At 45.1% G+C, this 9,215-nt stretch overlaps 1 protein-coding gene across 2 annotated transcripts; it reads left to right on the top strand.

The window, feature by feature from the left end:
- Positions 1 to 497: 497 nt before the first annotated feature.
- Positions 498 to 8,065, top strand: slc25a34 (solute carrier family 25 member 34). Of its 2 annotated transcripts, none has more exons than XM_060909931.1 (6): positions 498 to 540; positions 892 to 1,742; positions 3,828 to 3,893; positions 5,793 to 5,945; positions 6,036 to 6,167; positions 6,263 to 8,065. In XM_060909931.1, the coding sequence occupies exons 2-6, from the start codon at positions 1,263 to 1,265 to the stop codon at positions 6,437 to 6,439; spliced, it is 1,008 nt and encodes a 335-aa protein (XP_060765914.1). In that variant the 5' UTR covers positions 498 to 540; positions 892 to 1,262; the 3' UTR covers positions 6,440 to 8,065. The 2 variants fall into 2 exon arrangements, with proteins under 2 accessions (XP_060765914.1, XP_060765913.1); XM_060909930.1 differs by having other exon boundaries at positions 501 to 571.
- The last annotated feature ends 1,150 nt before the right edge of the window (positions 8,066 to 9,215 follow it).

Genomic DNA, 9,215 nt, shown 5'->3' with positions numbered 1-9,215 from the left:
GAACCCAGGACCTTCTTGCTGTGAGGCGACAGCGCTAACCACTACACCACCGTGACGCCCTCTGTCTAGTCATGTTGTCATAAAATATATTGTATTTTATGCCAAAGAATACATCCAATGGTGGAATGGCACTTTAAGCTTTTTCCTTAACTGCCAGCTACCGTCATCCTCTTCTGAACCATCCATACTCCGACTCTCATCTTCCTGACTCCCCATGACTGACAGCCAGCCCTCCCACCCTGCATTCAACTGAGGGACCAAAAAAAATTTGTTTACTTTTCAAAGAACTTTAAATCGTTCAATCCTCGTAATAACCGGAGCGGAGCGGAGCGCCTCTCTCCGTCCAGCCGAGCGCAAAAGCCTTCCACGCCTACCAAAAAAGCTCAGACTGCTCAAGGCGGAAGTTGATTGGCTGGAAGCGCTGAAGTAGGAACAGGATGGCGGTTTGTGATTGGCTGAGAGGGAGAGCAGGGCGGGGTGAGGGAGGGTCTGTTTACAGCGCCGCTGTCAGAACCGCAGAGCCGGGGCACAGCTGGCAGGGTGAGTCGGCTTCAACCATTATTTGATCAGTGTAAGTATACACGCAATTTATTGAAGGATAATTCAAATGATAGAGAGGTTTAACTTCTAGAGAAGTAGTTCGATAACTTTTGAGCGACGTTTTTTTAAACGTGGTGTTCTGTGGAGCAGTGAGTGAAGTGTTCTCCAGCTGGAAGCAGTGAGGATCAGATCTGAGTGCAGGGAGAGAGTTCACTCACTCACTCACAACATGTTCAGACAGTTAAAAACAAAAAAACTCCCTAAAAGAGAAAGCAGTGATGATTTGGTTAGAGACAGATGATGAATGATGGTTTCCACAGAGGTGATGTTTGTTTTATTCCTCTCTAACAGGTTGAAACACTTTCAGCTCTTCTTTGCATCTCCAGCTCATGTTTGTTCAAACAAAACAAGGTTCTCGAGTCCCAGATGACTGAATTTCATCTCCCTGGTGTTTCTTCAGCAGACTTTCTCTGTGTGTGGTGTGATGTAACTCCTACTCCAGCTTCATACACTGAACTCCGTCCTCAGTGATGAAGAGCGAAGCTGCTGTGTGACCCGTTTGTAATTTCAGGTTTCGGTGTCCAGGTGAACGAACACTGCAGCGCCGCTGATGTCACGCTACACGACACTACACTATGCCTTGTTGGTGCGTGCTGTTTAACTGTTGAAGTTGGACAAGAGCTCACTTTTCCATCACCACTAGCATCATCTTCACAGGAACCATGGCAGATCCCCAACTCATTAACCGCCCCAGAGTTATGCCATTCATCCCCCAGAGCGCCATTCCTCCTCGACCTCGGACTCCTTCCACGTCAGGGAACCGTCCCCAGGCTCTGTGGCCGCCGCTGGACTTCACTCTGGGTTCTCTGGCCTGCTGCGGCGCCTGTGTGTTCACCAACCCACTGGAGGTGGTTAAGACCCGTCTACAGCTGCAGGGGGAGCTGCAGGCGCGTGGCTCATACCGTCAGCACTACCGAGGGGTGTTGCAGGCTCTCTGGCTGGTGGGACGCACCGACGGCCTGCGTGGCCTTCAGAAGGGCCTCGCCGCTGGACTGCTCTACCAGGCGCTCATGAATGGTGTCCGGCTCAGCTTCTACTCCTACACTCAGGTCTCCGGGATCGCCGACGTGCCGGGGGGAAACGTGGCGTCAGGGGCAGCCGCTGGGGCTTTAGGGGCCTTCATCGCCTCTCCTGCTTACCTGGTGAGTTTACTGGGTTTCATTTATCAGACAGGTGCATTTCTTTAACACTGTTTTGAGGATATTTAAATGCACTAAGATTAGTCAGATATTTTGGTGTGTGTGTGTGTGTGTGTGTGTGTGTGTGTGTGTGTGTGTGTGTGTATGAGAATAATAAGGAATGCTTTATACTGTGATATTTAACACATGCGATATTGTTCTTGCCAGGACTTCAACACAGTATCTGTGCAAAGCTCAGGTCCTCAGTTTGCGCATCTTTTAAATCCACATCACTTGTGTATAATGTAGATAACATCTAATGTTAGTGTATAACCTCCAGTTTATCATCATCTGGCTCGACACACACTCGCAACAAACCTCAGTATGAGTCTGGAGTTAAAGAAGAAACTAAATATACAGATAAAATGTGAACTTTATTCTCGTTCTCAAGTACAGGCTTTGCTGTCAGTCACGAGGCCACGCCCATGGTGCTGGAAATGTGCTGCTGAGGCAGAAAGTGGTTGATGATTGAGTGATTTTATTTTTCTCTCCCTGTGACCTTTATCCTTTTTTCCAGGTTTATAGATTGTCTGTCTGTTCAAGATGCCAAACTCCAACTGATGAGACGCCACATGCTCATTTCGTGCACCACGCTAAACTGGTGGCCATTACCACTTGTCTCTCCAGTGCAGAGCTCCAGAATTTTTTTTGTACTGATTTTATTTGCACTTTGTAACAGAGGTCCTTTACTGAGAAGTTGCTCAACAAAGTGAGTCAAAGTGGTGCTGAATTTGGATGGAGGAAATCTCTCTTATTGTGCAAATCTGTCCTCCCCCATTCTGACCTGCTGTCACACTGCACATGTGCCTGAAGACTCTGAGGTTAATGTGTGACTCGTGTACTGAATCTTCTCTTACCATGAAATGGACACACTTTTTCGACATCGCAGTACACACCCCGTATATCTCCACATCCTTTAGAACTGATAATAGAGATCCTGGATGTTTGTAGCACAGTAACAACACTAATGCCAGTTAGCACAGTGGCTCCGCCCCTTTCTGCTACATAGATCAGAGTGTGAAAACAGCAACATTCCACACTCCCATGTTGCAGTGCAGTCATCTGCTGTTGGCCAAATGTCCTCTCATCCATCACTGACAGCCTGCATGGTCTGCTCTGACCTTCTGAAACACAATACACACCCACACACACTCGAGTGTTTGGGTTCTAGTGTGTATCTGGGCCCCAAAATACATCATCCCGAGATTGTGTGTGTGTGTGTGTGTGTGCATGCATACTTCTTCCTTGAGTGGAATGAAAACAGGAAGTAATGTGTTAGTGTGTAGATTATTAGCACTAAATTGATTTTATCTGCAGACAAATATACTGCTGGAGGTTTGATGACGTTACACTGCTGAGCTGTGTGTTATTTACAGCAGAGGGGAAGCAGAGGTCATTGCCATGGAAGCCTCACACTTTTAGAGCTGATCCAGAGGGGAGGGAAAGGGCAGAGAGGGAGAGAACAAGTTTCCACAGAAGTGGTGACACACACACACACACACAAACTGGTCATGGAATTGAACGGGATTGCTTAAAAAAAATCTTCCCATTTATTTGTAATTTCATGTTCCAATGATGAAACTGATTGATCTTTATACCACAAGGTTTTATTGTATGTATGAAACCATTACACACACACACACACACACACACTGGACTGTATCTCACACACAGCTTCCCAGGCACTGCTGATCACATGTTACATGTGTGTGTGAAAGCCAGTGGGCGTGTCACTCTATGTGAGACCCTGATACAACAGTCGCTGATTGGCTGTGTGAATCTACAGTCTGGGCATGAACCAACTCAGCCCCGCTGTGTCTTCTTCAAACCTCTGTGTTTTTACAAAAATCACCTGTGTGCTGATTATCACTTACACTATAGATCATGACACTGAACACATACATTATTGTCATCATGGAGATTTTAAAGTCCTGACACCAACGGTACATTTCTGTGCTGCGTTGACGACCAGGCGTACCATCACGATCATCACCTGTCATAAAAAGTTTGAGCTGCATGAAGGTGTGTGTTTTGTTTTTCTCTCTACAGGTAAAGACACACCTGCAGGCACAGACTGTGGAGGCCATCGCTGTGGGTCACCAGCACAAGCACCAGGTGAGCTTCAGTTCTCCTACACACTGAGTTCACCCCCTTTTTATTGACTGATTCACCGCTGATGTGAATCGACTCTGAGATTGGATTCACGAGTCAGAGGAGCAGACCGACACGGATCAGCTCAGCTGTTTATTCACAGCAGAACTCACAGACAGGAAGGCTGCGAGAACATGGACAGGGATGAGACTCAGTGTAGAAAAGAATCAAATGTGTGTGTGTGTATGAGAGAGAGAGAGAGAGAGAGAGAGAGAGAGAGAGAGAGTGTATCTGTGCATGCGAGAGAGTGTGTTAGATATCTCACACAGCTGTAAAATTACACAAGTTTAAAGAGAACATGTCTGAAATTGTGTTTTCATCATTGCGTGTGTCATCAATACACTGCTTTATCACAGTGACCCTCAACTGCACTGTGGAAAGTGTGTGTGTGTGTGTGTGTGTGTGTGTGTGTGTGTACGTGCACTATTCCACAACTGGGCACCTTCACACATATCCCACTGGTCAGCAGCTGCAGCCAATCACAGATCAGCAAACAGAGGTGTGATGGTGCTTTAAACACACACACACACACACACACACACACACACACACACACACACACACACACACAGCTTACTCAACTCTTTTTATCAGTCCTGCTCTCACTGGCCCGGTCTGAGATTAGGCCTCACCTAAAAACTATGTTGATCAAACGCCAGCTGCAGACGTGTGTGTGTGTGTGTTGGGGGTGGTGGTGGTATGGTTCTCAGACATATGATCTGTTTTGTTGCTGAGTGTGTTCTCTCCCCACTCAGTGAGTAGATCTGAGCAGTCCGACTGTTTCACTTCAGGAACCAGGAAGAATTCAACAGAACAACTTTAACATTCAGGTTGTCTGTGTCTATGTGTCAGCCCTGTGATGACCTGGCGACTTGTCCAGGGTGAACCCCGCCTTTCGCCCGTAGTCAGCTGGGATAGGATCCAGCTCGCCTGTGACCCTGTAGAACAGGATAAAGCGGCTACAGATAATGAGATGAGATGAACTTTAACATTCAAACCCCATTTCCAGAAAATTCATGATATTTTCCAAAGAACAAAAATCTGTGATTTTGTTTGTTCATGTGACGCTTTATTTAACTGACAAAAGAACAAAGGAACAACTTTCGATAGTTTTACTGACCAACTTAATTATATTTTGGAAATGTAAGTGAAGTTAGAATTTGATGTTTGTGTTTGTTTACAGATTTGTTTCAGAATCGATTTCTCTCAGCTCTGAGTTTCACAGAGTGTCAAGTGAAATAAATTTTACAAATCAGGACGTCATAAATTTATAAAATCACTGGAATCATCGGCAGGCTTATCATTTGAAGACCATCAGCTGAGCATCACATTAGTGAATCTCCTCGTACACACAGGAACAGGAAGTCTCGTAGGGAGAGAGGAGGGTCAGAGCAGTGGTTGGTGTTGAGTATAATATCAGGTGTGTGTGGGCAGCACGGTGGTGTAGTGGTTAGCACGGTCGCAAGAAGGTCCGGGTTCGAGCCCCGTGGCCGGCGAGGGCCTTTCTGTGTGGAGTTTGCATGTTCTCCCCGTGTCCGCGTGGGTTTCCTCCAGGTGCTCCGGTTTCCCCCACAGTCCAAAGTCATGTAGTTAGGTTAACATGGGGCGGCCTTGGGCTGAGGTGCCCTTGAGCAAGGTACCGAAACCCTGACTGCTCCCCAGGCACTCTGGTGTGGCTGCCCACTGCTCTGGGTGTGTGCGTTCACTGCTTCAGATGGGTTAAATGCAGAGGATGAATCTCACTGTGCTTGAAGTGTGCATGTGACGAATAAAGGTTTCTTCTTCTTCTTTCTTCTTGTGTGTGTGTGTGTGTGTGTGTGTGTGTGTGTGTGTGTGTGTGTGTGTGTGTGTGATGGTTGTCAGGGAATCTCCAGTGCCTTCATTACCATATACAGGCGTGAGGGCGTGACCGGTCTGTGGCGGGGTGTGAACGGCGCTGTGCCGAGGGTCATGGTGGGCTCGGCAGCTCAGCTTGCCACCTTCAGCTCGGCTAAAGAGTGGCTCACACAGACACAGGTGAAACACGCACACACACACCTGTACACGTAATACATTTCACAGCAGGAATCTGTGTTCACTTTCCCCCGCCCCAAATCTGTCCCACAGTGCTTCAGGCCTGACAGCTGGCTCATCGCTCTGATGGCGGCCATGGTTAGTGGCGTTGCTGTGGCAATCACCATGACGCCGTTCGATGTCATCAGCACGAGGCTTTACAACCAGCCTGTGGATGAGCTGAAGGTGTGTGAGCAATTGCAGCAGATTTCGCTTTCAGATTTCTGTCCAGTTGTGGGACGGAGTGTGACTCTTGGTGTTCTGCTCCTCTTCCTCCTCAGGGTCGGTTCTACACGGGGTTCCTGGACTGCCTGGTGAAAGTGAGTCGGACGGAGGGGGTTCTGGGTCTGTATAAGGGGATGGGTCCCGTCTTCATGCGCCTGGCGCCTCACACCGTGCTCAGCATGCTGCTGTGGGATGTCATGAGGCAAAAAGCTGTGCAGCACTGCGCTCTGTGAGGAGACCCACACATCCGCCGCCATCCTCCCCGTGTCTCATCACACCTCCATCCAGGTCTGATGGAGAAATCCAGGAATCTCACACACAGGGATGGAAGACTGAAGCGTCAAGTTCTTTTTCATCGGACAGACTGAAGAGGGTCCTGGAATTTATTCTCACTGCTGGAGATCTCTCTCTCTCTCTCTCTCTCTCTCTCTCTCTCAAAACTTTCTCGAGTTCTTCAAACTGCTGCTCGCCTTTCAGAGAACCCCACAACTTCTGCTGGTTTTCCATTAAATATGCAAATGATTTGCAAAGTAGCTGATGTCATCATGTGTTCTACAATCATGGTGCATTCAGTCACAGAGTCGGACTTGTGTAATGTGAACGCAAACGTGAACATTTCAATTGGCAAAAGTTGTTGCTAGACAGTGGGGAAGGATGGACACGGTGTTCCAGTTATCTCATGAGTGAGGTGAAAAATTTAGCTACCTGGTAGAGACAGATGCGGGCCCACATACAATGATGGGAGAGAATCGTCTCACATGTCAGCATTTCCCTCAAATATTTTAGTTAGTTTCCTGTGTGTGAGAGCGAGAGAAAAAGAGAGAGAAAATACGTTTAATCATGTGAAATAATGTCATGAAGGACGGGATGCACTGTAGTTTTCCATGTGACGCTGCTTCAGCTCTGATGTTTTGACTGTTGCGTAATTGATTTTTTATTTATTTTAATTAACAAACTGAAAGTTCCTGGCTGATCGGAAGAAGACTGATAAAGCCTGGGAAAAAAAAACGCTTGAAACCCAGTTGAATGCTGTAAGATTCATGAAAATGGAACTGAAATGTGTTTCTGAGTGAATGTGTTAAAATAGAACTAATGACTTAGAATTTTTTAAAGAAGTGAATCTAATATTTTAAAAAATGGCTAATTTTTGGGCGTGGTGTTTCCTGGCTTTATTTCTGAGGCTATTAGTCATTGAGTGAGTTAAAGTCGTCCTGAAATAATTGAAGAAACTAATTTTACAGATAAAAACTATATTTTATGTATTATTATTATTATTATTATTATTATTAGGGCGGCACGGTGGTGTAGTGGTTAGCGCTGTCGCCTCACAGCAAGAAGGTCCAGGTTCGAGCCCCGTGGCCGGCGAGGGCCTTTCTGTGCGGAGTTTACATGTTGTCCGCGTGGGTTTCCTCCGGGTGCTCCGGTTTCCCCCACAGTCCAAAGACATGCAGGTTAGGTTAACTGGTGACTCTAAATTGAGCGTAGGTGTGAATGTGAGTGTGAATGGTTGTCTGTGTCTATGTGTCAGCCCTGTGATGACCTGGCGACTTGTCCAGGGTGAACCCCGCCTTTCGCCCGTAGTCAGCTGGGATAGGATCCAGCTCGCCTGCGACCCTGTAGAACAGGATAAAGCGGCTACAGATAATGAGATGAGATGAATAATAAAATTGTTTCTGTTTAATGCTAGTTTTTTTTTTTTTTTTCAAATTCAGGGTCAACAATTAAACATTGTTTTTAGTTCAGCGCTTTTTTTTTCCTGATTGATCGACAGTTTATTCTGCAATTGAGTTTTGATGCTGAGTTTATTATTTAAGATGATTATTATTAATTGTTCATCAAACAAGAGCGTATTAAAGAGCTCATATGGTTAATGTGTATAAATTTTTGACTTGTGTCAGTCAATAATAAATGTATATTAATAGAGTAATAATAACAGTGTGACGAGATAAATGTATATTTTTAAATATTAATTTTAAAGTATGACTTTAATATATTAAACTGGTGAACTAACTGATGTTTTTTTAGATTGAGTGTTGATTGAGTGTTGATATTGGAGCATACAAGTGTCAATATTTTTAGTTGTTTCTTTAACATAAAACAGATAAATTCTTTTCTGTGTGAAAATTTATCTCTGACTGTTCACAGAATTTCTATGTTTGCATGGAACACTGTGTGTCTGTCTGTCACACACCACCTGCTGTACACTCACCTGTTAGATTTCACCTTTTTCAAAAATACAATCTTTTTACACCTTTATGCATTATCAGACAGATATCTTTATTATTCATGCTCATGAAACTAAAGTTAGTGCATCACTAAAGATGGAAAATCCACTCAGAGCTATTGTTGTTGTTGTGGTGGTGATAATGCCTCATGAAGCTCGTTCTCCATGTGAGAGACTGTTCTTTATGCACCGCCCCTGAATCTCAGAAGCTCCTCCCACAGCCGCTCAGGAGCTGAAACACGGAAGTGCAGTACAGCTGGTTATTCTGCAGTGTGGCCAGCAGAGGGAGTCAGTGAGTGATGTAACGAATCATTTGGATGATTCGACTCTTTTCCCCTTCAGCTTTGATTCATTTTAAGCACTCCGTCCGTTGTTGATTATTTTCCTGTCAGTGTCTAACCCTGAGTGGTTTATTCCTCACATGTGACAGGTTTAACCAGGATACTGAAACTGTTGGACTGTGGAAGCTACTGATGTAAACTTCTACATTAGTAACAGTATATCACATTAATACAACCCCGATTCCAAAAAAGTTGGGACAAAGTACAAATTGTAAATAAAAACGGAATGCAATAATTTACAAATCTCAAAAACTGATATTGTATTCACAATAGAACATAGACAACATATCAAATGTTGAAAGTGAGACATTTTGAAATGTCATGCCAAATATTGGCTCATTTGAAATTTCATGACAGCAACACATCTCAAAAAAGTTGGGACAGGGGCAATAAGAGGCTGGAAAAGTTAAAGGTACAAAAAAGGAACAGCTGGAGGACCAAATT

The sequence above is a fragment of the Neoarius graeffei genome, chromosome 26, assembly GCF_027579695.1.
Source record: "Neoarius graeffei isolate fNeoGra1 chromosome 26, fNeoGra1.pri, whole genome shotgun sequence".
Lineage (NCBI taxonomy): Eukaryota > Metazoa > Chordata > Actinopteri > Siluriformes > Ariidae > Neoarius > Neoarius graeffei.
This window is presented reverse-complemented; position numbering and strand designations above follow the sequence as displayed.

Coding starts and splice junctions, on each gene's coding strand:
- slc25a34 (XM_060909931.1), top strand. CDS start 1,263: ATGGCAGATCCCCAACTCATTAACCGCCCCAGAGTTATGCCATTCATC. Junction 3,894..5,792: donor GTCACCAGCACAAGCACCAG/GTGAGCTTCAGT, acceptor GATGGTTGTCAG/GGAATCTCCAGTGCCTTCAT. Junction 5,946..6,035: donor AGTGGCTCACACAGACACAG/GTGAAACACGCA, acceptor TCTGTCCCACAG/TGCTTCAGGCCTGACAGCTG.